Below are 26362 nucleotides of genomic sequence, written 5' to 3' on the forward strand. Positions count from 1 at the left end.
ATCTCTTGGCCAATCAAGGATTTGGGCTTCTATGTGGTTAATCGGGTGTTGAGGGTATTTTTTGTCCAGTCAGGGTCTGAGCATAGTCAATCAGGGTATTTCTGAGTAATCTGAGGCTAAGGTCATGTCCTTTCCCATGAGGCCTTGGTTCAGAACCCCAGGATGGACCCCAAATCACTTCCTATTGATGGGGATGGTGGGGTCCTGTTCCAGGAAGCCGCCTCCTCACTTTCCAGAGCTAGAGAGAGGTTGGGTGGGGGTAGGGGGCCAGGCTGGGGCATTTGTGGGGTTGGGGGGCTCTCCAGGGTGGCAGACTGGTATCTGGGTCTTGCCTCTGCCCTGAGAGGCCTTGAACAAACCCCTTGTCGCGTCTCTGGGCCTCCTTCTGCCTGTGTCAGGTTCTAATTGTAGAGTCTGAGAACCCTCCCACCTCCCCCCACTGACCACCTTGGGTCTGTCCTCCTTTAAGACTGGACACCTCCAGCCACCGCCCCTTGCTGGGGGGCTCAGCTTCCTGAGGGTCTGGGGTTCCCTTCCTCACCTCCTCCTGGAAACTTGAGGGTATTTTTGTGCAACTTCCTCAGGCTTTAGGGAACTCTGAAAAGAAGGGACAAACCTTCCGTTGTTTTCTTAGCCCCTCTGCCCAGCTGCCATTAGCCTGGCTCTTAAAGAGCCAGGCCCCTATTTCTGCCATCCAGCCATGAGGTTTTCCATCTGTTGGAGGAGATTTTGGGGCTGAGAGGAGGGGGGATCCCAGTCCACCTGAGGTTCCCCGAAGCCCCGTTGTTTGCAGCTGCTGGAGTAGTCCAAGGACCTTCCCCTACCTGGGCCGGGGAAGGCTCTAGAGGCCTGGGAGCTGTCGCGTAAGTTCTGTCACCTCCCTCTACATCAGGCACTTTATTGCTGGGCCTCAGTGGGCTGGATTTACCCCCCAGCTCTTCTGGAGTCTTGAAGGGAAGAGACTGGAGGGCTTCCTGGAGGAGGCTGTGGAATGGGCAGGGTCAGGTGGGGAAGGAGGCCAGCAGTGAGTCATTGCACTTTGGGGCAAGGGTTGGGGGCTGGTGACTACCCTAGACTTGATTTTGTAATGATTTGTACAGAAATAAACGCACCTAAGCTCCAGCCCCATTTCCTGTGTCTGAGTTCTAGCTGTCTCTCTGGCCCAGTACTTGGGGCCCACACCTTCCAGGCTAGGAGCCCGCACTCCAGCAGAATGGCCGGCTTCTTTGTGAATCATGCATTTTACAGCCTGGGTGGAGACCTGGTGGCCCTGGGGGCTGGGGGTGCAAGGGCTTCCGGAGCCAAACTCACCTGGCTCTGCCAGTCTGACCTCCCCCTGCCAGTGTTACCTTAAGCAAGTCACTCCCCCTCTCAGAACCCCAGCTCCCTCTGGGCTGAAACCAGACACTATTCTCAAGGAGGTCAGGATCAAGGGAGGGGAGGGGCCCCAGGCAGGTTCAGGGCAGTGAGGGCTGCATGGGGCGCTGCAGCTGTGGAGGTGACGCTCTTCCTGAGGACGCTTCCTGCAGAGGTTTGGAGGGGAAGAGCGTCCCACAGGAAGAGAACGGGGTGGGAGAGGATGACATTTCTGTCCCAGAAGCACGGGGGATGGGATGGAGGAGGTTGATGGGGAGAGGCAGGCAGTGGGGTCAGCGTTTGGCTGTAAGCAGGGTGGGAAGGGTGGGGGGCGGTGCCCAGGGAGGGAGCCGGAGTATCCTGCAGGCCTGAACTGGAGGGAGTCAGGCAGGGCTGCGGCCCTGGCCAGGTGTGTGAGCTGTGGATCCCTCCAATCTCTCAGCGAAAGGGCTTGTTTACTCCAGGTTGGCAGGAGGTAGGGGGTCCGTGACTCTGGGAGATTACAACCTGTTTAGTCAGATAAGATGCCCTTGGGAGCGGAGGCCTAACAAAGGGTGACTGTGAGACAAGGGGACAGAAACGAGTTCTCCTGGGCACCGCGCCAGCGGGATGGGGCCCACGGAGCTGGCCAGCGGCGAGAATGGCCCTGCCTTTGGCTCGGCTCACAGGTGTATTCACTCAGTCGGTAGCCACGTGCCGTGTGCTGTGTTAGGCGCAACTGATGAGGGAGGGGATGTCAGGAGGGAAGAAGGGCCCGAATGGAAGCCTGGCGGGGGAACCAGTTCAGAATCAGCAAGCAGGACTTTGATGGAAGATGTTGAGAGCAAGAGGCCTGGGGTCTAGTCCTCAACTAGTCCCCATGCTCCTGCTTCCTCAGAACAGACCCAACCGAGACGGGGCCACCCTCAGCCAAACTTAGCTTCCTGAAGCCGCCTCATCATGGCCAGCTTTGCTCTGAAACCTTCACTGGCTTCCCACCGTGGTCAGGACCAAGTCCGCCTCCTAGTTGGGGGTTCAGGGCCCTCCCGTGAACCCTTTTACCCGGGTACCGCTGTGAGGTACCCATACCCCTCACCCGTCCTTGGGGGAGGGGGCATCTCCCACCCGCTGCCAACCTCACATGTGTTGCCTGAAGCAGCCGCTCCAGCTGTTTCCTGCAGATGCTCTGCTGTCCGGCCAGGCCCGCCCGGGGCAGCTCCGTACCCCAGCCCTGTGTGCTGGACGCGTGGATCCAGCTGTGCACCTCAAAGACTGGCCGCCTCAGATGTATCCCCTGATGCCGGCTCATTGGAATCCTTTTTAGCTAGAGTATTTTCAAAAACATTTTTTTAAATTGGTTTCTTTCTGTATGGTTATATTTTAGGTATTTTTTTTATGTTTTAAAATAACTTGAACTATACAAACATGATGGGCTTCCCTGGTGTCTCAGATGGTAAAGAATCTGCCTGCAATGCAGGAGGCCCAGGTTTGATCTCTGGACCGGGAAGATACTATGGAGAAGGAAATGGCAACCCACTTCAGTATTCTTGCCTGGAGAAACCCACGGACACAGGAGCCTGGCAGACTATAGTTCATGATGTTGCAGAGTTGGACACAACTGAGCGACTAACATAACATACAAACACTGTAAGATAGAAAGCAAGGGGGTCACCCAGTCCTATTCCCTGCTGACAGTCTAATCTTCCAGATTTTTCTTCCATGTACCTTTTTCATTTCCCTCCCTCCCTTCCTTCCTTTTTCTCCTTCCCTAGTTCTCCCCTGCTTCCCTCCCTTTCTCCTGTCTTCTTTCTCTCTCTCTCTTTTTTTTTCTTTCTTTAGATTGTAGCTGGGGAAAAAAAAAAAAAATCCTGAAACTTTAATAACACAGTACTGGTGGAAAACCCATAGATCATATGCAAAGGAAATAACAAAAGCAGGTGTCTAATATATATTTTTGTTCAGTCTGTAAGATGTCAAAAATTTTTTTATTGTGGTAAAAAAAAAAACACATAAGATTTACCACTTACCCTTTTTTAAGTGCACGGTTTAGTAGTATTAACTATATTTACATTGCTTTTTTTCCCATTGTGAAACAGACCCCAGAACTTTTTCATCTTGCATATCTGAAACTCTAAACCTATTAAACAACTGCTCAGAATTTCCCCTTCCCCTCCGCCCCTGGTAACCATCACTCTTACTTTCTGTTTCTACAAATTTGACTGCTTGAGATCCTTTGTATAAATAGAATCATACAATATTTATCTTTTTGTGACTGGCTTATTTCACTTAGCCTAATGTCTTCAAGGTACATCTATAGATGCTTGTTGTATTTAAGAAATGCGTGGCGAAGCCTTTAAGGCAGAAGTGAAAGTCCCGCCTTCACTCAGGGGATCCTGTGCCCACGCTTGCTCTCTCTCTTTTGCTTTAGCTCATCAACTTTAAGATACCATTGATTTGATTATAAGACAAAGCTATTTCAGGGACTTCCCTGGTGATTATGTGTCTGAGACTCCGTGCTCCCAATGCAGGGGGCGCAGGTTCAATCCCTGATCAGGGGACTAGATCCCACCTGCTGCAACTAAGAGTTTGCATGCCACAGCTAAAGAGCAAAGATCCCATGGGCCGAAAATAAGACCCAGCAAAGTCAAATAAATAAATATTAACGAAAAAAGTTGAAAAAAAAGATACCATTGATTCAATTATTAGACAAAACTATTTCAGTGACTTCCCTGGTGGTCCAGTGGCTAAGACTCCACACTTTCAATACAAGGGCATCCAGGGTCGACTCCTGGTCAGGGAACCAGATCTCTCTTGCCACAACTCAGAGTTCACATGCAGCAGCTAAAGACCCTGTGTGCAGCGGCAAAGATCGAAGACCCCAGGTGCTACCACTAAGACCCGGCACAGCCTAACAAATAAATATTAAACAAGCAAAACCAACCTCAGAGATGTTAGAATGGAGAAAAAAATTCTAGGGCTAGATTTTACGCCACACACACACATGTTTAGAATTGTTTTCACTCAGGTGAGATAAGATCAATGCAGTTGGGCCCTTAGCCTGTTCCTCTCGCCCCACTAGCTGCATAGCCCTGCAGCTTCCCTTCTTTCGCTAACTCTAGGGCGGTTGCCAGCTCTCCACCCTGACTGTCCGTACCACTGCCCCTCCCCTCAGTCGGTCTGCATGGGCACTAGTGCACGTTCTGTGCCCGCTTGTGGGATTCCTAAGAGCAGAGAGTCACACTGATGACGGGCATCATCAATTTGCTTTCCCCAAAGGTTGCGCGCATGCACACAACCACCTACAGCTTTCGAGAAGGCCTTTCAAACAATTTCTAGGGCAGACTCTCTGACCCACGACTCACCCCTCCCACAGACGGGGAAGCTAAAATCCCAACGAGTAAGAACCTTGTCTGATATCACAGGTGGCAGTGTTGGGGTTAGACCCAAGAAGCCTCCTGGTGTCCAGGCTGCTTTTGTTGCTAAAAAGAAGCCACCCATCTGAGGTGGCCTCACTCTCCTGAGAGTCTTACCCTCTCACTTAAACACCTTTCATGGCTCCCTAGTGCCTGCAAGGCAAGTTCCAGATTCAACCCACTCTACCATCTGGGGCTGCTGCCTTCAAGGTCGTGATATGGTCTAGCAGTCAAGTGCATGAGTTCTGAAGCTACGTGGTCCTAGGCTCTCATCTCTGCTCTGCTACTTCATTGAGCAACTATTGCTATGTGCCTATCTCATGAAAAATGCTGGGTAAATACTTTGCTCTCTACCTGAGAACCCCTGGCAAGCTCTTTTTCAGCTGTGACCCTCACTTTCCTTGTGTTTAAGGACTGAAGACATGGTCTGAGTCCAGTGCTCTGCCCAGCACCTGGTGCCCAGTGAGCCTCGTTAATGGGAGCTGTTCTTTGTATCAGGACTGTCAGTCCCGTTTGTGCCCACAGCATTCTTAATGTCCCACATCCTCAAGCTGGCCTCACTGGGAACTGCCTGGCAGCTGCATGGGGGCAGGGCTGTTTTTTTGTTTTTTGTTTTTAATAATCTACACTACCACTGGCTCAGACGGCAAAGAATCTGCCTGCCAAGCAGGAGACGCAGATTCCTTCTCTGGGTCAGGAAGATTCCCTGGAGAGGGGAATGGCAACCCACTCCAGTGTTCTTACCTGGAAAATCCCATGGACAGAGGGGGCTGGCGGGCTACAGTCCCTGGGGTTAGAAAGAGTTGGACACGATTGAGCACACGCACACACACACAGCCACCGGTGGGCTGGGAGATGGCTATGTAGGTGATCTTCGGAGTTCTGGGGAGTTACAGTCCCAGAGAAGCTCTTGGGGTCCCTTCCAACAGAGGAGGAGGAATTCTGGGTGGCTGTTGGCCCAGAGACTTCCGGGCAGGATCTGAGGAGGGGCTGGGGGCTTCTCTGGACAGCAGAACACATACTTTGGTCCCCTCCACCCCTGGTTCTGGCCTCTCTCTCTGCCATCGGTTTGCTGTGGGATTTTGTGCAAAGAGCCTCTCCTCGCTGGACGTCAGCTTCCCCAGCGGTCATAGAAGAAGCCCGGTCAGGTCCCCCTGGAGTGATGCAGGTACAGTGGAAACAACAGAGGAATGAAAAACCTTCGGGAAGCTGTTAAGTGCTGTAAGCGTGTGCGGGCAGGCCACCTGGGGGTGCTTGGCCTGGCTTCCCATCAGGGCTCCGCTCTGGTCCAGTGCTCCCTCCCTTCCCGGTTGCTCTCCCTCCCTCCCTCCCTGCCATCACGGAGCGCTGGCTCCCGGCATGCCGCGCGCCGCTGACAGCCTTATAAATAGTCGCCTTTGCGGGCGGCTGGCGAGGACAGGCAGGGCACGCACTGGCCCCTGTGCCCACCCTCACCCTTCCCCCAGGTCAGTGTGTGCCCGTGTGTGGGCTTGTGCACGTGTGTTGGGGGGGGCGCCCCTGCCGGGAATGGGGAAGTTGCACGCACCTGGGGGGATTGCGTGTCTGTGCGTGTTGGGGTCTCCTCGGGCTTCGTGTGGCTGTGCTTCTATTCCAGCTTGTGATCTGTAAGTATCTGCCTGGCGGTATTCCCCAGGCTCTGCGCTAGGTGTCTGTGCCACACTGTGTGTGTCCTGTGGTTGGGGGTGTGTGTATGTGTGGTGTTCTCCCTCCCGGCCTCCGTGACAGTCACCCCTTTGTCCCACTGGCACTCCTGGGGCTCCGGGTCCCTGCCCTTGGCCCGTCTCAGCTGGGGACCTGGGAGGGGAGCTGTGGCTGGGCTCCCTGCCCCAGGACCTGGGAGGGGTCAGCCTAGGTGTTGGGAGGAGCTACCCTGTCATGTCATTTTTAGTGCTGGGGGGACGGGAAGCCCCCTGGATGTTTGGCCCCCTGCCCCAGCCTCCTGAAAGGGCAGGGGCTCGGAGGGAGCCCTGAGCCAGCCCGTGGGGCCTTTCCTGAGTGCCATTCAGCTACCTTCCTGGGACCCTCCAGGAGCAGCTGGACTGGGCTTGGGGGTTCACACCCAGAGAGGGGACCCCAGCTGCCCAAGGTCACACAGCTGAGTGATAAGAGTTGGGACTTGAACCCTAGCCAGTTGCCAACCACTGAGAAGGCTGCTTCTGGTCAGGAGCCGGGAGGCCTGGCTCTTGCCCTGGCCTTGCCTTGTGATTGAGGTAAAGTCGTGGTCCTTTCGGGCCTTGGCCTCCCGGGCCCCTCAGCAGACCACCCGGTCATGTGAGGAGTTGCCGTGGTCCTGACCCGGGGGCCTTATAAGGTCCGGGTGCTGAGCCCGTAACCCAACTCTGCCCTAGACCCTTGGCCTCTGTGAGGACTCCTCACAACCCAAGTTATTTTGGACCAAGAAGCAGCAGGTGCCAGCAGGGCAGAGGGGCTTAGGTTACCAGGAGGGGGCGGGGCGGGGTGGGTTGGGGTCCAGGCCACTCCTCGGGGCGTCACTGCAGGCTGTCCCTGGCCAGGGGACCCTCTCCCTCCCCCACCAGCGGCGGAGGGCCACTGGCAGCTCTTAGCCTTCCTTCAGCACACTCAGCAGGAAAAAGGCTATAGCTCATACCCCGGGGGGGTGGGACGGTCAGCAAGCTGCTGAAGGACCTAGCAGATGCCAGGCCCAGGGTAGCAGAAAACGCCGCCCCCAGTGTGACCCCAGCCAGGCCCTGGGCAGGTCTCTCCTCCTCCCCAAGCCTCACTTCCCTCCCAAGACAGCTGTGCGGATGGAGTGAGGCCCCCAGCCCCATGCTCTGCCAGGGCCAGGCCAGGAGGGGTGGGACACAGGCCTACAGTACAGCAGAGAGGCCCAGTACAGCGTGGAGTGTGAGATGCTGGAGGCCGGTCACCTGCCGGTGTGGGAGTGGAGAGCAGAGTCCAGGAAGGCTTCCTGAAGGAGGTGGGACCTGAACTGAGTCCTCAACAGTAGCTTCTTGGGGAAGGGCATTCAGGTGTTGGGTGCAACATTAGCTGGGACCTGCAGGTGGGACACAATAGTGGTGAGTGAGGGAGCTCCAAGCAGTTCAGGCAGTGGCCTCCAGGGGAGGGCTCCCAAAGGGACTAGATTGCTGGGCTCGATCAGCTACGTTAGGGTTTATTTGGGGGATGGAGGGGGCCCCAGGTGGAAGTGTTTTAAGCAGGCAAGGATGTGGTTTGATGCTTGTCAGAGAAAATCCTGCAGGTTGCCTGGTGGGGTGTGGAGGTGGGGAGGCCCACGGAAGGCCGGGCAGTGGCTAGTTTCCCTGCTTGGAACAAGGAAGTGGCGGTGAGGATACAGCCTGGAGGGAAATTCTGGAGCGAGAGGGCTGGGACGTGCTTGTGTGGGGTGGAGGTGGGTGGGGAGAAGGGCGTTCACACTGACCGGGGCCTCTGGCTGGGTGATAGAACACGTAGCTTCGGATGATGTAAGGGCTGTTTAGAGGCTGGGGGTCTCTGGGGTCTCTGGGTCTGTCCAGGGGCTGTGTTTGTGGGAGGCTGGGGAGAGAGGCCTGGGCTGGCTGGGCAGAGACGAGGGTCCAGGGAACCTGAGGCCAACAGTGAGAGGGCAGAGTAGGGACACCGGGCAGGGGTCCCAGGCAGAAGGAATGCTGACCCAGGCTTTGGGGTCAAAGGTTAAGGCAAAAGGGTGTGTGGTGGTTGCTGGGAGCCTTGGGGAAGGCTGGGGGATGAGGAGTGAAGAAGTGGGAGCCACAGATGTGTTGTGGCAACTCCAGAGAGACTGATGGGAAGGGGAGAGGGAGGGAGACCTCTGAGCTGTGGATGCAGAGGGGTGGGATCCCAAGAGGCACTGGGCTTGACTGACAAGCTGAGGGGAAAGGGGTACAAGGTCCTCAGGCAGGGAGGCGGCAGGGGCCATGTCAGGGTGGAAGTTGGGCCTTCCACCCAACTCTGCTGCAGAACAGTACAGCATCATGTGTGCGAAGCTGGAGGCCGGTCACCTGCCAGTGTGGGAGTGGAGGGCAAAGTCCAGGAAGGCCTCCTGAAGGAGGCGGCACCTGAACTGAGTCCTCAACAATAGCTCCTTGGGGAAGGGCATTCAGGTGTTGGGTGCAACATTACAGGGGCGGAAGCCAGGGGACCCGCTCAGTTGAGAACCACGCAGGCTGTGGACCAAATACAGACCTGCAGCTCTCTTCCCTTTGGCCTCTGTGTCCCTTCGAGCATCCTGGTCCAAACCCCTCCTAGATGAGGACACCTTCCTGCCTCCCGGGCTTTCCTCCCGCTCTGGGGAGCGTTGTCAAGGTGTCAGGCAGACGCAAGACCCAGGGCCTGTTTTCCGGGACTTGGGAGGGAAACAGTTCAGCAGTTGCAGGAGCCTCTGTTTACGCCTCTGGCTGTCAACCTCGCTCTTGGGTGGGCTGGAGGGGCTGCTGCCCGCCCTGCGTGCGACAGGTGAGGCAGTGGAGGCAACCAGAGGAAAGGTGACTTCGCCCAGCCTCCTGGGCCTCCCCTGCCCCCAGCGGCCCCTCCACCCTCAGAAGACCAGGCCAGGGCCTGGCCCCCACCTTGGGGGGCTGGCCGGGGGCAGAGGCTTGATGTCCGAGAAACCCCCTCACTCGGCTGCCTGTGCCCTTGTCTTGCAGAGCGCTGACTCGGCTGCCCGGATCACGGCAGGATGGAAGGTATGGGAGTGCCTCTCCTTGCCCGCTCACAGCCTGGGCCTCAGTGCGCCCATCTGTTAAAGGGGTGTGCTTTCGGCGGACGTGCGGGGACAGTTTGCAGGCAGCTCTGGAGCTGCTGGAAGGACCTGTCTGGGGGCCTCCGGCATCTTTCTCGGGCTTCTCGCGGGATGTACCAGCTCCAAGATTAATTTTAGAAGGAATGAGGCTTCCTTGAGGCTTCTCAGGGCCCCATAGCTCACCTCCTACACTGGTATTTATAGAGCTGAATCTCTGGCTCTTTCTGGAGAGGGGCACAGTGCTGGTGAGGGAAGGCCTGCCCTGCGGAGAGGCCCCAAGTGTGCAAATGCCAAGGCAAACAAGGACACGCTCCTGCCCCTCTCCCATACCAGTGGGGTTGAGTCTTCAGCATGTCTTGGGCCCTTCTGGCTCCTGCGGGCTGGGTCCTGCAGGGAGACGTGGGCAGAGCGCCCAGCTGGCCTGCCTCCTGGCGGCACCACCCGTCCCATCCCTGGCGCTGGGTCCCGGCCCGGGCGGCTCTTAAAGGAGCCCAGAGGGCCCGGCTGCTGCTGCTGCCTGAGGCCGGCAGTCGTCCTTCCACCCCCGGGGCTCTGAACATAGGTACCGCTGGGCTGTGGCCATCCCCCCATGCCCAGGCTTGTGCCCTTTCACATGGCCGCAGACGATGGAAGCCCACAGAAGTCATTCTTCTGGCAGCTCCTCAAGAACCCCAGGAGCTTGCCAAGCTCACCTCCCCCTTGGCACACAGCGAGCTCCTACTTCCCTGAGAAGCGGGGAAGGCTGGGCAGCTTGGGAAGAGGCCCCCATCCCAGTTCAAGCAGGCGCCTGCCTCCAGGCCTCGGTCCCTTCTGTATGGTGGAGCTGCCGTCTGGCTGAGTTCAAGGCGGAGGTTGAAACGCAAGCTCCCTCCCGCCCTCTCTAAGCAAGGGTTCCATGTGCCCACCGCAGCCCTCTTTCCCGGCAACCGTCTCCAGGGCAACGTATGTTGTGGTTGCCAACTCCACACTGGTACCGCCTAGGGGAGGCAGGCGATGGGCAGGCCCAGAGCCTGAAGGGGGAGGCTGGGGGACACAGCAGACCAGGACCATGGGGGTCTGCTGCTCGGCGACAGACCCCCGCATCATGGAAGACTCTAGAGCCAGAGGTGACCCGGCACCTTGGTCAAGCTGCCCACAGGGAGGGGCCATGAGGGTGGGCATCCGAGGCCCTCAGCGTCACCCTCACGGCCTGTGCTGAGCCTGTGACTTCCAGGCCTTGGTCCCTGTGGGTCTCTCCACCTGGATCATCTTCACCTCCCCGGCCTGTCCCAGTCTCTGCGTTTCCCTCGCCCCATATCACTCGCTCTGGGCTGATTCATTTGCCTCTCTGATGCGGTGATGAGCAGTGTCCGTCCCTCTGCCTGGGGCTCAGCTACAGGCCTAGGACCTCAGAGGTGCCTCTGGTTCCTTGTCCAGTGACTCACTTGAGCTCTGCTCCCCTCTTCTCTCCCGCAGAGAAGCTGAAGAAAACCAAGATCATCTTTGTGGTGGGTGAGTCCAAGGCAGGCGGGTGAGGCAGCGAGAAGGGCGCGGCTTCAAAGGCCTCCCAGTGGGAGCCTGGGCCTGGGGGGCACCCTGGGCTCTGACCCCCTCCTCGCTGGGTGACCCGGGCAGACACCCCCGTCCCTGCAGGGGTCCCATTTCTCGGGACTTCTGAATGGGTGGGCACTTGCAGGCGGGCCCGGTTCGGGGAAGGGCACCCAGTGTGAGAAGATTGTCCAGAAGTACGGCTACACCCACCTCTCCACCGGAGACCTCCTGCGGGCCGAGGTCAGCTCGGGCTCAGCTAGGGGCAAGATGCTGTCAGAAATCATGGAGAAGGGGCAGCTGGTGCCACTGGTGAGTGGGCCCCAGCGGGGTGAGGGTTGGAGGGGCAGTGGTGGCCCTGCGTGGACGCCAACCAGCAAAGCCCATGACACATCGGCAGGGCTGACCATGACCTTCCCTGGCTCTGAGACTCCTCATTGCCATTGGGAGAAAATTCCCTCCAGAAGCTCCCAAGAGCCTCCAGGACCTGCCTGCCGACGCCCTTCAGCGCCCCTCCTCACACCCCCCGAGTCTTCACCCCTGGCCCCAGCTCTGCACCCTCCCAGCACCCCGGCCTTTCTGTCTGCTCACATTCATCCTACTCTTTCCTGCCTGAAATGTTCCTTCTTCCTCAGCTTTCAGACCTTGCTGACTCCCTCAGATTTGGGCCTGCCCCCCACTCTAGGCTCCCGCCCCCCACTTTAGACTCCAGTCGCCCCCGCTTCTTTGCCAGTATATAGCCCATGTCATTGTTGGAAACTGTAAATGAACTGTGTAATGGTCTGTCCCCTCAGCAGGCTGTGAGTGTGCTGAGGACAGGGAAGTTCTGCTTTTTTCAGAGCTGTGTCCTCAGGGCTCAGACAGAAGGCTGGAAGGAGGGCCCCAGTCATATTATTGAGTGAATGAAGAAATGAATGGATGATTGAATGAATGGCCCAATCAATCAATCAAGTCTTTGTAATTCAGAGGCAGCTTCCTGGAGAGGGCGGCTTGTTTGGGAAATCTGTTAGGGCAGAGAGCATTTCTGACTGTGGGGTGGCGTGTGCAGAGGCTTGAGCAGGGCCTGGAGAAGAGGGGCTCATGACCCTCCCTTCTTTTGCTGCGCCCCCAGGAGACAGTGCTGGACATGCTCCGAGATGCCATGGTGGCCAAAGTAGATACTTCCAAAGGCTTCTTGATTGACGGCTACCCCCGGGAGGTGCAGCAAGGGGAGGAGTTTGAGCGGAGGGTAAGTGCAACCCGGGGAGCTGTGACACGAAGCGGGCAGGCAGGAGCTGCCGTGATGGGCAGTTTTGAGACGAGGGAGAGATAGACTGACCGTCGGAGGGTGGCAGGGTGGGCAAGGAGGAAGACCAGGATGACTCTCTGGAGGTCTTTCTGAAGTCTAGAGGAAAATGAGTAGAAGAGGAGGCAGCGGGCTGGGGGGTTCACAAACCTGGCCGTGGGTTCCCATTCAGCTGTTTGAGGCCTTGGGCCAGTCATCCTGCCTTTCTGAACCTCGTGTCTCCAATTGCAAAATGGGGACAGACATTATCCTTGAAAGGTAGCATGGAGGTTACAGAGAATGCACCCTTCAAAAGTGGGACTTGGCACCCCGTGAACACACAGTCAGAGGGGCAGGAAACAGCATAGACAGTGCTGGAAGGTCAGGGGATGTGAGGAGAACAGAATCTGTGGGGCAGGGCAACTTGAAGTACCATGGGGAGGGAGGTTCAGGCCCAGCTGAGGTCTTGAATGCCATGGGGGGAGTCTAGTCCCCTTCCAGGCACCACAGGAAGCCTGGCTAGACAGAGACAGCCTTGAGGAGGAGGAGTCTTTGGGCTGCCTGGCATGAGTGCCCTCCAGGAGGATCTTCTCTAGGGTGGGAACACCTCACCCAAACACACACATGTACAGGCAGGTGACCACAGGCATACAAACACAGGTACATGTACACATAAGTACCGACAGACACGCATGCACAAGGCCAGAGGCATATGTACACATGTACAGAGGCATGTGGTGTACACACCCACACACTCATGCAATGTGTGTGCAAGGAAGCAGGGTGTAGGATATCCCAATACAGGGACACACAGAGATGCACCCAAGTGTGCACAGAGATGTACACACATACACACATGTATACACACAGATGTACACACACATGCACACACATATACACATGTACACTCAGGTATATGCACGTACACGTATACATACACACAGGTATACTCAGGTATACACAGAGATTATACACATATACACACACACAGATGTACACACATACATACACACATACACAAGTGTACATACATACACACACCTCTGATAAATGCCAATACCTCTGACGTCACAGGCCATATGGGGAAACAGGAAACTGCAAGTTCCTAGGAGGAGGGAGAGGTCAGCAAAGGTGGATGGGGACTCAGGGGCAATTCTCAGCAGCAGGGCCATATATGGGGAGGACCTGACATCTTAGGGGGCTGGGGTAGGACAGACTTCCATCTCCACTGCCCGTCTCTGTGAGATTGGGCCATCTTTGGGCTTCCACAGCTTTGAGCCTAACCCAGTAGAAATATGCCATATTTCTTTAAAAAAATATATTTTTTTGGCTGCTCCAGGTCTTAGTTGCAACACACGGGCTCTTTAATTGCAGCACTTGGGCTCTTATTTGCAGCTTATGGGTTCCAGTTCCCTGATCAGGGATCAAACCTGAGCCCCCTGCATCAGGAGTAAGGAGTCTTAGCCATTGGACCACCAGGGGCATCACAACACCGTATTTCTCAACCTCTAAGAGGCTGTAGGACCTCAAGAAAGTGTCCATCCTGGCCTGGGATTCAGTTTCCCTGTCTGTGAGATGGGGATTGGCTGGGCTTCCTTTGAGCTGGGAGGTCTTGGATCCTGAAGTCCGATGCCAGGCAGCCCTGAGTATGTCCTGACGTACCAGCTGTGTGACGTCACTTCAGGCCGTGACAGTCACGTCTAGAAAATGTGGTCAATGAAAGACCCCATCCTTCCTGGGGCTGTTGTGGGTGATACTGTGGGTGCTGGACTTGGCACAGGGCCCAGCTCCACCGTGTCCTCCAGCCTCTGGAAACCTGGTCTGCTTGGCTCTGGCCACCAGGGGGCGCCTGGGCCTCACTGAAGGAGCACTGGTCGACCTGGTCCTTCCGAACCTTCTCCGCAGATGAAATGCTTATTCCAACGACAGTGACATTGTTGGGAACTCCCAGAGCTCAGCAGCCCCTTGCCCCTTCACTCAGCCCTTGTTCCTTAGTCAGGCTCACATCAGCTCTACAGGTATAAGATGCATCTACCTGCCCTCAGGGGCTCCAGGTCTGCCTGGGAGAGGGATGTTAAGTAAATAACCAGAAGGCCCTCCTGAGGCAAGTCTTCCCATGTGGCTCCATGGCTCTGCCTGCCAATGCAGGAGCTGCAAGATACGAGGGTTCGATCCCTGGTCAGGAAGATCCCTTGAAAGAGGGAATGGCAACTCAACCCATTCCAGTATTCTTGCCAGGATAATCCCATGGACAGAGGAGCCTGGTAGGCTACAGTCCATGCAGTTGCAGAGTCTGAAGCAACTGAGCACACACACACACACTCCTGGGACAAGCAAGCTCAAGGCAGAAGTAAAGGGGAGTGACTGCAGAAAAGTGAAAGAGCATGTTAGTCGCTCAGTCTTGTCTGACTCTTTGTGACCCCATGGGCTATTGTTCATCAAGCTCCTCTGTCATGGGATTCTCCAGGCAAGAATACTGGAGTGGGTTTCCTTCTCCAGGGGATCTTCCCTAACCAGGGATCGAACTGAGCCTCCTGCGTTGCAGGCAGATTCTTTGCTATCTGAGCCACTGGGGAGAGCATCCCAGAGAGCTGGGACTGTGCTTGGGGCAGGGGAGGGTGCATCTGAGAAGACTGCCCTGGAGGAATGAGATTTTAGCTCAAATCGGAAGGCGAGCTCTTGGTGTTGAGGGAAAGGGTTTCTGACTGAGGTTCCCAGAATGAGCAGAGGCCTGGCGAGGCAGGGGTGAGAGCCCAACCACAGCCGATCATGTGGCTGAAGCCACGACAGCAAAGGCATGAGGAGCGTGAGATGAGGAGGGCAGGTCAGGTGAGGAGTTAGGACTTTCTCCTGAGGGTACTGGGGAGCCATGGAAGAGGTGTGAGCAGGGGAGAAGCAGGGCAGATCGGTTTGAGGAAGGTTCCTTAGGCTGCCTTGGGAAAGGGCTGGAAGGTCTGAGTGGGTCTCAAGCAGGCCTCAGAAGTGGAAAGTGGGGGAGAAGGTGGCTCCAGGGGGCGGGAGTGGACCCTCTGTAAATAACACCCTGCTGGCAGATCGCACAGCCCACGCTACTGCTGTATGTGGACGCCGGCCCTGAGACCATGACCAAGCGGCTCCTGAAGCGCGGAGAGACCAGCGGGCGTGTGGATGACAACGAAGAGACCATCAAGAAGCGTCTGGAAACCTACTACAAGGCCACAGAGCCCGTCATCGCCTTCTACGAGAAACGCGGCATTGTTCGCAAGGTGCAGGCCCAAGAAAAAACCTGGGTCTTTGCCTGGTGTGGTCTCCAATTGCTGTTACCCTGGGACAGCCCTCCTGTCTGGGCCTTGGTTTCCCTCACTGGTTGGACAAGAAGCTGCTGTCCACTCTGGCTGGGCTTGGGGAGCCTGGCTTGGCCTCTGGGGGGGTGGGGTCAGCCCCCTGCCTTGGTGGGGTCCACCCAGCCCCCTCACCAAGCCCTGCAGGCATCCTGCCCTCACGGCCCGTCTCCCTACAGGTCAACGCCGAAGGCTCTGTGGACAGTGTCTTCTCCCAGGTCTGCACCCACCTGGACGCCCTCAAGTAGCCAAGCTGGAGCCCCCTCCCCAGCGAGAGCCCCGCCCCACCCTCGTCCTGACTCGAGGCCTTCCCAGCCTGAGCTCAGCGCCTCCACCCTGCCCAGCTGAGCACAGGCAGAGGAAGCCACTTTATCCTGTTTTCATGGACAGCCAAGCACTAAAGGAGTTTCCAAGGACATTCAGTTTTATTCCTTTTTCTTTGCTTCCATCAGGGTTGATTCACAGGGCGTGGACGCCCCAGCCTTGAGTCCCCAGCCCCTCCCCCTCCGGTTCCTCGTTGGGGCCCCTCTCAACCCGCTTCAGCTGGTGCCCCCTCCTTGCTGCAGAGGAAAACCCCCCTCACACAGGGGTGTGCTGGGCCCGGGCTATGCCAGGCCGGGGGACTCTGGGTGATGGAGCTGGGGTCCTGGCTCTCAGGGGCTCATGGTCAGGCAGAGCTGGGCCCTGGCCTGGCTTCCCCTGTATCCTTGCTATGTGGCCTTGACCTTGAGCCCCTTAGCTCTCTGAGCATGTTTTCTGTCCCAAACCGTTGCTGGGGACAGGGCTGGAGCAGGCAGCATGGTCATGGACTGGGGGTGGAGGTAGGGGCTCCCCAGACAGGGAGGGCAACACACATCAGCTAGCTGGGTGGGCAGTGAATTGGCCTCCTTGGCGCGAGACGCTCTGAGGGTCTGGACAGGGCACTGGGAATGAATGGGGGTCATGGTCAAGGGGTGCCTCCCTGGAGGTGAGACCTGAAGGATGTCCCACCATGTAGCCCTGGACTGGTCACAACCTGCCCTCCCCAAGCCCATTTCCAAATCTGAATTAGGCTCAGTGCTCCTCACCCCCGCCCCAAGGTTAGGACGAGAACAACTGAGCCAGGGGTGTGAGTGGTCAGTGCCATGGCCTGGGGACCACAGACCAGAGCAGCCTTGGCAGGGTGCTTTGGGAATGCCTCGGAATCCCCTAGAATCCCCCGGGAGAACTATCTTCCCTCTTCTGTTCTTTTTCATGCCTTGACCTCATCACGGAGAACGTCTCCCTTAGTGCTCACGTGTCCCTATACACCTGTCCCAAGCCCAGCTGGCTCCCTTTAAAGTCAAGAGAGCCTCCAGCAGGGTACCCCCGGCTGGGACGTAATCCTGGGTGGGGTGAGGGCGACCCGCGTGTGTCCACTTTTATTTATGGCAAGTGCGGCTGGTTTTCCATTTACAGTCATTATTTAAACTTTCCTTTAAAATAAACATATTTAAGTTATAAAAAGTGAGTCTATTGAAAGAAGAACATGAAATCAGTAGACAATAGTATAGGGGAGATAGGTTCTAGAAGGCCCACACCATGAGGCCCTGGGTGGGGTACAGATTGGTCTTCTGCAGCTGGTTAGTCTGTGAGCCATGCCAATGGGACACGCAAGGGAGCCCCAACTCGTTCTGTGACCTCTCACCTCGGGGTCTCCATGTTGCATCTGTCAAAAGGAAAGTGAAAGTGCAGTCACTCAGTCATGTCCCACGCTTTGCGACCCCATGGACTGTAGCCTGTCAGACTTCTCTGTCCTTGGAATTCTCCAGGCAAGAATACTGGAGTGGGTTGCCATTCCCTTCTCCAGGGGATCTTCCTGACCCAGGGATCGAACCCAGGTCTCCCTCATTGAAGGAAGATTCTTTACTGTCTGAGCATCTGTCAAACTGGAATAAAACACACATAGGCATGCATGCGCCTCCTCTGTCGAGGTTGTCATGATCAGCATGAGGGTGAGTGGAAAAACATGCCCCAAATGATACAAAGCTAAGAGAAGTCTACCTGACAAAATCATCTTCATTATCTTTATTTTTTTAAGTACAGCTTCATTAACTCAGGTATGTCTTTAAGTTTATGAAAACCTAAGCTGACCCAAACTCTTCACCATGGAATCACTTTATTCATTAAAAAAAAAAAAAAAAAAAAAACACCTTGAGAATTTGGAAAAAAACCAGCACATTTTTAACAGCTCCACCCCATCCTTGCCACCACAAACCTCCCTGTGAGGGTTTCCTTTGTTCATGTTTGTTCATTCTGCTTTCCAGAGCAACTGCTATGCTCGCAAGACAGGGTCACAAACCCCCTGGTCCATGTGCAGTGACTCTTGGAACAAGGGTGGCCGTATTCACAAAATTCCACCTGAGCTACTCCACCCTGACCAGCTCTGGGCAGCTCAGCACACAGAACTCAGAGGGGGCCCGGGTGGCAGGCGTTTCCTTGAGCTGGAGCTCTGGAGTGGGGCCTGGAAGGAAACCAGGAGTGTGTTTCATTAGGAATGAGAGGGCCTGGAAGGGCAGAGGGGACAGCTCTGTGGAGCCTCAGAGGTGGAGAGGACCCGTTGAGTGGGGAGGGGTCAAGACTTAGAGGGACAGAAGGACATATTTTGATTCATATATATTCTATTTAATTAATATATTTTAGCATTTATTTATTTGCTGTGTTGGGTCTTAGTTGTGGCACGCAGGATCTCTGTTGCAGCATGTGGGACCTTAGTTCTTTGACCAGGGATTGAACCTGTGTCCCCAACATTACAAGGCAGATTCTTGACCACTGGACCACCAGGGAAGTCCCAGAGCTTTATTTTTTAATGAACATTTTCAAGCAAACTGAAAACTGGAGGAAATAATATGATGAACATCCGTACATCCATCACCAACATTTAGTAATTGGCACTATTTTTCCATACCTCATTGTTTTACTTTTGCCAGACCACTTTTAAGTAAATTACAGATATGAAAACATTTCACCCCTAAAGTCTGACTTCAGTATGACTTTACAATAAGTAAGGACCCTTTCCTATATAACCACAACTCAGAGGTCCAAGAGCACTAGGTTAATAGATAATAATCAGACCACATGCAATTTTCCCCAGTGGGGACCGGGCAGGTCCCCAAAATACGTCTGTGGTCAAAGCAGGATGCAACCCAGGACCACACACCGCATTTGGTTGTGATTCCATGAAAGCTCTTTTAACCTCGAAGGCCTTCCTGCTCTCTGACACTGACGGTGAAGGGACCAGTTGTCCTGCAGAAAATTCCTTTTTCCAGATTCCTCTCTTACTTCTTCATGGTGGCGTTTAACCAGCTACCCCACCCCTTGAATTTCTTGTAAACTGGAAGTTAGCTGTAGAGGCTTCTTAGATTCAAGAGAAGCCTTTGGGGCAGGGATATCTAATAGACCAAGCTCACAAAGGTTTGTTTGCTTTTTGGCCACACTGTGAAGCAAGTGGGATGTTAGTTCCTCAACCAGGGATTGAACCCATGCCACCTGCTTTGAGAGCACGGAGTCTTAACCACTGGATCACCGGGGGAAGTCCCAGGAAGAGTTTTTAAACCGGGCAGGACAGTCAGACCTGCAGCACTTCTAGCTGTAACCTGAACACTCATCTCCCTGGGGTCTTCCTGAAAAGCTGACTCTGATCCAGCAGGTCTGGTTTGGGCAGGAGGAGCCAGCTGTTGGTCCACAGCCCCCTACTTTGGGGAGCTCAGAGAGGAGCTGCCCTGTGGAGGCGGGAGCCCAGGGAAGGCATGGGAGGAGGGGGCATCTCTAGGGTCAGTGTGTGCTCAGCGACTAGAGGCAGGCTGAGAGGGCAGCATGATGGCCAATCTGAGACTGTAGCAATGGTCATTCTTCAGGTCTCGGGATGCTACCAAGATGCAGGAACATTTTAACCGTTGGAGGATGAGCGCAGGGTCTATAACCTCAGGGTCTCAGAGAGGAAGCGCGCTCAGGTAGGGAGGTATCCTCAGATGCCCCCGCCCCCGTGGACTGCGCCCCTAAGTCTTGGCCTCGGGGGCCCTGAGGGCCTGGCTGGAGGCACTGAAGTGGGAGAGGAAGGAAGCGGGGAGCGGAGGAGGCCAAGGCTGTCGCCTCCCAGCCGCGAGAGGGGCCTCGAGTAAACAGGAAGGCCTGGCGGCTCCACGGTGGGGGGGCTTCGGAGGGGGGTTGCAGAGACCCACTGGACATGCGCAGCTGGCCAACATAAGGCTTCCTCTTTGGCAAGCAGACCCAGAGAGGTTGTGCGGCTTGCCCCAGATCACACAGCAAGGCAGGGGCATCCTCACCTGCCTCTCCAGCTTCCGCTCCTTCCAGGGGTTGTGGTGCAGGGTCTCCTGCCTCTGTTGCCCACTGTGGTTCATGCGGTGTTGGAGAGTCTCATCTCTTCTTGGACCTCAGTTTCCCTTTCTATGAACTCGGAGTCCCTACAATACAGAGGTTCTAGAATCCCAGCCCAGTGGAATCCTTCTGCCTCCGAGATGGTCGTCACCTTGGGCACAGTTGGGTTTTATCAAGAAGGTTAGCATCACCCAGGAGGCAGCATGTACCATTTCCCAGGGAGAGAGGGAGATATAGAGGGCTTGTACTCTCTTAGAATAGAGTCTGGCACAACCTCTGAATCCGGTTATCTATACCCTTGGGGAGTCATTTGCCCTCTTCAGAGACCCCCCATCCCCGGGTTCAGAATGCCCCCAACACACACACCCTGGAAACCCAGAATCACAGCCCATGAAACCCAAGGTTGTGTAGCCCAGTGGTTAAGTTCGTTCATTTGCTACACGAACACTTAATGAACACCTGTCATGGGTCAGGCGCTATTCTAAGCGATGGGGATTGAGCAGCAAAGCTTAGGCCCTTATCTTTATGAAACTTTTGTTCTAAAGAGGGAAGCAGACCAAATAAACAATATATAATATGTCAGAGGATTTCCCAGGTGGCACTAGTGGTAAAGAACCTGCCAGCCAATGCAGGAGACGTAAGAGATGTGGGTTTGATCCCTTGGAGGAGGGCATGGAAACCCATTCCAGTATTCTTGCCTGGAGAATCCTATGGACAAAAGAGCCTGGCAGGCTACAGTCCATAGGGCTGCAATGAGTCAGACACGACTAAAGCGACTTAGCATACACACAGTATTGTCAGAGGTTGATATGTGCCCAGGGGCCAGTTACTGATGTGGGGAGAGGGCTGCTTAAAATGCGATGGGACAAGCCCCAGAGCCCGTGCTCCACAACAAGAGAAATCACCGCAATGAGAAGCCCACACACCACAACTAGAGTGTAGCCCTCACTCTCCGCAACTAGATGCAGCAACAAAGACCCAGCACAACCAAAAACAAATAAATAAATAAAACTATTTTAAAAAATGTGAAGGAAGCCTTCATTGACCTTGTGACATTTGACCAGCAACTTAAACATGAGGAGCAAGCCCAGTGGTTATCTAGGGGGACAGAGTTTCAGGGAGAGGGATTGGCAGGTGCAAAGGCCCTGAGGTGGGCCTGTGTTTGGTGCATTTCAGGAACAGCAAGGAGGCCAGCTGGCATGGATTGAGTGAGTGGGGGAAGAGCAGAGGTCAGAGAGGGGACAGGAGAGACTTGGGGGCCATTTGAGGGGCTTTGCCTTTCACACTGAGACGGTTATCTGCAGAGGGCGCTGAGCAGAGGAGGGATGGAACTTGACTTGGTTTTAACAGATTCTCTTTACAGTGTGCAGAGTGGGCTGGGAGCAAGGGTGGGAGTAAGGAGGGCCAGTGAGGTGGTGACTGTTATATTCCATGAGGTGTTTGTGGTGGCCAGGACTGTAGCTGTGGGGTGGTGGGAGCCACACAAACAATGGGAATTTGCCTGGGGAGGAGCCAACAGGATGTGCTTATAGGTTGGATGAATGATGTAGCAGAAAGAGTCAAGGTCATCCTTAAGTCTTGAGCAATGAGAGGAGGGAGCTCTCATGATCTGAAACGGGGAGAAGAAGGCAGGAACAGTTGGCAGAGGATGAATAGAGCCCAGTTTTGGACTTGTGAAGTCTGAGCTGCTTATCAGGGGCCTGGAGCCTGAGGGAAGAGTTCTAGCTGGAGACACAAAGCTGGGAGCTGCCAGTGTATGGATGGTCTTTAAAGCTATTTGGATGAGGGGACCCAGAACAGTCCTTCCCAAACTGGAATGTGCACGCGAATGTCCTGAGGATATTGATTAAATGCAGCAGGTCTGGGGCAGAGCCTGAGAGAAGCTCCCAGGAGACGCTAAGACTACACTTTGAGTATCGAGCATCTAGGGCACTATATTTTATGCCCAAGACCCACAGTGGGCAATGAGATCAGTAGGGTGTCTAGTGATCAGTATTTGAAAGAAAATGGAACAGGGTGAATGCCCATCCTAAGGGTATATAAATATATAGGTTCACAAAATGTTTGTTTTAATTATTGGAGTCTGAGTCCCTGGGTTTGTGCGGGGACATGACATCATGGTCACAAAGATTTGAGAAAATCGGACTTGAGAGTGAGGATAAACAGAGAAGGGAAGAGACCCAGGGTCCAAGTAAGGAAGGATGGGGAGGTACCAGAGAAGAGGCAGATAAGGCAACCAGGGAGGTGGGAGGGAAACCAGGATGGAATGTTCTGGAAGTCAAGGGAGGAAGGACAGGCCCAGAGGAGAATTAGCCTCTGCTCCTCCTCCTCAGCCCTGTTGCCCTGCACACTTCAGCCTCAGTTTCCTCCCCTGTAAAATGGGGAAGCGACAGTCTCAGCCCGTTAAAGCGGCCATGAGGCGGCACTTGGCTCAGGGCAAGTGTGTGAATGGTGGTGGGGTGATCCCGATTGTTCTTCTGGGCTTTAGGTTCCTTCTGGCCAGCAGACTGCCCTCCCGCTGCACAGAGGTAAAAACTGAGACACAGAATATTTTTTAAAATTAATTTCTACTGGAGTATAGTCACTTTACAATGTTGTGTTAGTTTCTACTATACAGCAAAGTGAATCAGCTTTCGTCTACGTATAGCCCCTCTTTTTTGAATTTCCTCCCCATTTAGGTCACCGTAGAGCGCCAAGCAGAGTTGCCCGAGTTACACAGCGGATTCTGCTCAGTTCTCACAACACGTGAAGGTCTTGCCTGAAGCCTGGACACCCTGACTCCCAGGCCAGTGCCGTCTTTCCCCGCACCCACGTTCTCCCCTGCCTGTGTGGGTCTGGCCCTACTGTTTTCAACAGTTCCTGGCTCCAGGCTGATGCTGGAGACAGCCCGCCGCCTGGTGGGGGGGTCCCTGGGGGCCGCCTGAAATTCCTCTGGTGGCTGGCGGCCAGGGTAGACGTGCTCCATCCGCTCCTGCAGCCCCGGTCTTCCCGGCCAGCGGGGGAGAGGAAGGGGCACCTGCCCGTGGTGGGGGCCTGGCCCAGACGCCTGGCCATGGGCCGCTTGTCTCTTTGGCGTGTGGCTAGGCGGCACCTGAAAACGTCTGTATCAGTCGGGGCCCCAGCAGGAAACAGACGGCACGCTCCAGTGGGACAATTCGAGGAGAGTGGAATGAAGGGTCTGTTGACACAGGTGTGGGCAGGGTGTAGGAAAGTCACGAGGGACAGTGCCGAAGCCCGGAGCGGGCAGCGGCCATGACCCGTGACTACCCCCAGCCTGAAGGGCTGGGTGGAGAGGGCCAGGTCAGGGCTGTGGCCTCCGGAGCAGAGAGGCCACCAATTTGCAGTGACCCTGCGGGGAAGGAGCCAGAAGAATGAATCCTCTGGCTCCTTCCTCTCTGAGCTGTGCAGGGCTGGGGCTGGGGGTGAGTGGGGGGCTGGAGGAGGTAGATGTGGCCACTGGAATGGGGCGTGCATCTAGGGGGCAAACAGGAGACCACCCAAGGTTGGTACCCGCCTGCGGGATGGTGTCACAGTGACTGTGAAACTCCCTGGGGACAGGCAGCCCGGCCCGGGGACTGGCCTCTTTCACTGGGAACAGAAGCAAAGGCCTACCTCTCTGCGTCTCAGTTTCCCTATGCAACCCCGGCCTGCTCCTGCCTTACCTGCCGGGGAACTTCATGCTTTTCGTCAATGAGTCTTAAGGACCAGAAGGGCCTCCTGGGCTCTGTGCTGGGGAAACAGTGGGGCAGAGACATCCAAGTCCCTGCCCTCGAGGGGCTGCTAGTCGAGCAGACAGACTCACACAGCATGAGACCGGCTGAGGGGTGGGGGCATCAGGGTGCTATGGGAGCTTTGGGGTGAGCCCCCTCTCCAGCCCTGGGTGCCCAATCTTCCTCCCTCCACTGGGCCCCTGGGCTCAGGGCTCCAGGCCCTCCTTAGGTTTTTCTCTCCCTGGAAGTCACCCTCAAGCATATCCTGGGTCCACCTAGGCCTCTCCCGCTTTCTAGAGAAACCAATCGTGTGAGAGGGAATGGATTAGCAGCATGAGGGTGGACGGGAGGGCAGTGTTTTCTATTTTTATTTTTTTTAATATTTATTTATTTCACTGCATGGGGTCTTAGCTGCAGCACGTAGGATCTAGCTTCCTGACCAAGGATCGAAGCCAGGCCCTCTGCATTGGGAGCTTGGAGTCTTAGCCACTGGGCCACCAGGGAAGTTCCCGGGAGGGAGGTTTGAGAGGAGCCTCCTGTGGGGTCCCCGTTATGGCCTCAGATGCCCTGACACCCATTCCGGGCAACAATCCCCCTCATCCAGGGTCATCCGTCCTCTCAAGCTCAGATGGGAAGGAGCAGAGCTTGGAGCCAGGCAGCCCTGGAGGCTCCAGCTGGGGTCACTCAAACCTCAGGGAGCCTCGGGTTCCTCCTGTGTCTCTCGCGTGACTGAGGGGATCCAGAGCTGACAGAGGAAGGCCTAGGGTGGGGCCTGAGAGAGGGAGAGTTCAGCTCCGGGGGGACTGGAGTAACTAACTGTCCCTGGGGCATGGACTCTGGTTGGGGGATGCCTGGTGAACCTCACAGCCACCCAACCTTCCCCCACTGGAGCCACCCTGTGCCTGGTCATGCCCACCTCCTCATCCCCGAGGCTGCAGGAAAAGGCCGAGGAACAGTCACTCTCGGGGGTCTCCCTCCGCTCTGTCACATCCTTCCTGGCCTTGCTGGACTGGGATGGGTCTCCGGTGACCCTAGACCCAAGCCTGGCCAGGCACAGAACACGCAGCCGCAGGGCTGGGCAAGCAAACCTCCCCCCACCTCCACCCAAGGAGCCACACCCACCCTTCCTGCCCCGGGGGTCAGCTCCTGCAGACACAAACACGCTCCACTCGGCCCCCGATTTTTCCAAAGGCAGCCAGGGCTCCCACCTTCTCCTTCTTCGCTGGGCCTTGGTGTCTCCATCTGTGACGAGGACAAGTGTAAAGAGGAAAGCCCCTGACTCCATCCCCACTGTGGGATGGAAATTTGTCCTCTCCAAGCCCACTCCACCAGCACCCTCTCTCTAGAACCCTCTGTGACTCCCCAGGCCTTCAGGATAAAGTCCTGGCATTCAAGGCCAACCACTCCCCAGGACTTCCCTAGTGGTCCAGTGGTTAAGACTGTGCTCTCAATGCAGGAGTCCCAGGTTCGATCCCTGGTCAGAGAACTAGATTCCCAAATGCTGCAACTAAAAATCTCTCAAGCTGTAACTTGAAGATCCTCCTTGCTGTAACAAAGACTGAAGTTCGGCATACTGCAACTGAGACCCGGTGCAGTCTGATTAATGTAAAAAATGCCCCCTCTCCCTGAGCAAGGCCGGAGTCTGCCTCTCTAGGTCTCTTGTCCCCACTACACCCCTGCTTGACCTATGGCTGTCAGGCCACTTCTTGCCTCTGTGTCTTTGCTCAGGCTGGTGCCCAGCCTGACATGCCCTCCTCACCCCTTTGTCTACCCCCTCACCCCAACTTGCCCAGACTTCCATAGGCCAGACCTAAATGCTCCCTCCTCCAGGCAGCTCTGGCTTCCTCCCCTGAGCCTCCTGGGGCTGGTCCTAAAGTGCTACCTGTGACTAGCACCAAGGCGGACATGTAGTTGGCGCTAGCTGTTTGCAAATGAGCAAGGGACAGTTCTGGGACTGTCTCCCAGGCTTAGGGAGCATGACGGGCAAGCCCTTCCTGAGTGCCGGGTCCAGAGCTCTGTGCTATGGTGCCCGGACCCACGGAAATCTCACAGCCGCCTGGTGAGGAAGGCATTGTTATACCTGCTTTACCTCCAGGGTGACTGTGTGGCAGTGGGCTTGTCCCCTGTCCTCTTAGGGCCCTGAGATCTCAGCCCCAGCTGCCGCGCTGTGCCAATTTTGGAGCGTTGCTCCCCTCTCCTGGGCCTCAGGCTCCCTGCTTACAAAACAAGGGCACGCCAGCCCAGTGTCACACTCAGGGAAACCAGTGTTGGTGCCCGAGGAGACCTGTTCAAACTCCAGCTCCACCATTTTCTTGGGTCAGTGATCGCATCTCTTCAAGCCTCTGTTCCCTCACCTACAAAACGGGGACAGCGAGTTCGTGGAGCTGAGTTCCCCGTGAAGTTCCAGGCCTTGGCCAGGCCTGGCCCCTGACAGTGCCCCTTGGTGGGCTGTTAGGATGGTTCTTTTCATCTGCCCTCCTGGGGCTGCCAGATGCACCCCACTAGCCAGCCGTTGGAGAGGGTGGGATGGGAGGGTGGGGTATGTGGGGAGACGAGCCTGGAGCCTGGGTCCTCCCACCCCACTGCCTATCCCCCCCACAAACACCCCCGCCCCAGGGCCCCCCACCCAGCGACAAAGCCCGTGGCACTTCCTCTCCCCGCCTGGCAGCCCGCCTGGCCCGGCCCCTTCTCTAAGGAAG

At 55.8% G+C, this 26362-nt stretch overlaps 1 protein-coding gene across 4 annotated transcripts; it reads left to right on the top strand.

The window, feature by feature from the left end:
* Positions 1-6099: 6099 nt before the first annotated feature.
* On the top strand, positions 6100-16015 carry AK1 (adenylate kinase 1). 4 transcript variants are annotated; one of them, XM_061154585.1, is made up of 7 exons: positions 6100-6214; positions 9392-9430; positions 10942-10977; positions 11162-11325; positions 12125-12241; positions 15331-15522; positions 15777-16015. In XM_061154585.1, exons 2-7 carry the CDS (start codon positions 9424-9426, stop codon positions 15843-15845), a joined length of 585 nt encoding a protein of 194 aa, XP_061010568.1. In that variant the 5' UTR covers positions 6100-6214; positions 9392-9423; the 3' UTR covers positions 15846-16015. The 4 variants fall into 4 exon arrangements, with proteins under 4 accessions (XP_061010568.1, XP_061010570.1, XP_061010569.1 ...); XM_061154587.1 differs by lacking the exon at positions 6100-6214 and adding an exon at positions 6308-6373; XM_061154586.1 differs by lacking the exon at positions 6100-6214 and adding an exon at positions 7728-7807.
* Positions 16016-26362: the final 10347 nt, after the last annotated feature.

The sequence above is a fragment of the Dama dama genome, chromosome 11, assembly GCF_033118175.1.
Source record: "Dama dama isolate Ldn47 chromosome 11, ASM3311817v1, whole genome shotgun sequence".
Taxonomy (NCBI): domain Eukaryota; kingdom Metazoa; phylum Chordata; class Mammalia; order Artiodactyla; family Cervidae; genus Dama; species Dama dama.

Coding starts and splice junctions, on each gene's coding strand:
- AK1 (XM_061154585.1), top strand. Junction 12,242..15,330: donor GGGAGGAGTTTGAGCGGAGG/GTAAGTGCAACC, acceptor CCCTGCTGGCAG/ATCGCACAGCCCACGCTACT. Junction 15,523..15,776: donor AACGCGGCATTGTTCGCAAG/GTGCAGGCCCAA, acceptor GTCTCCCTACAG/GTCAACGCCGAAGGCTCTGT.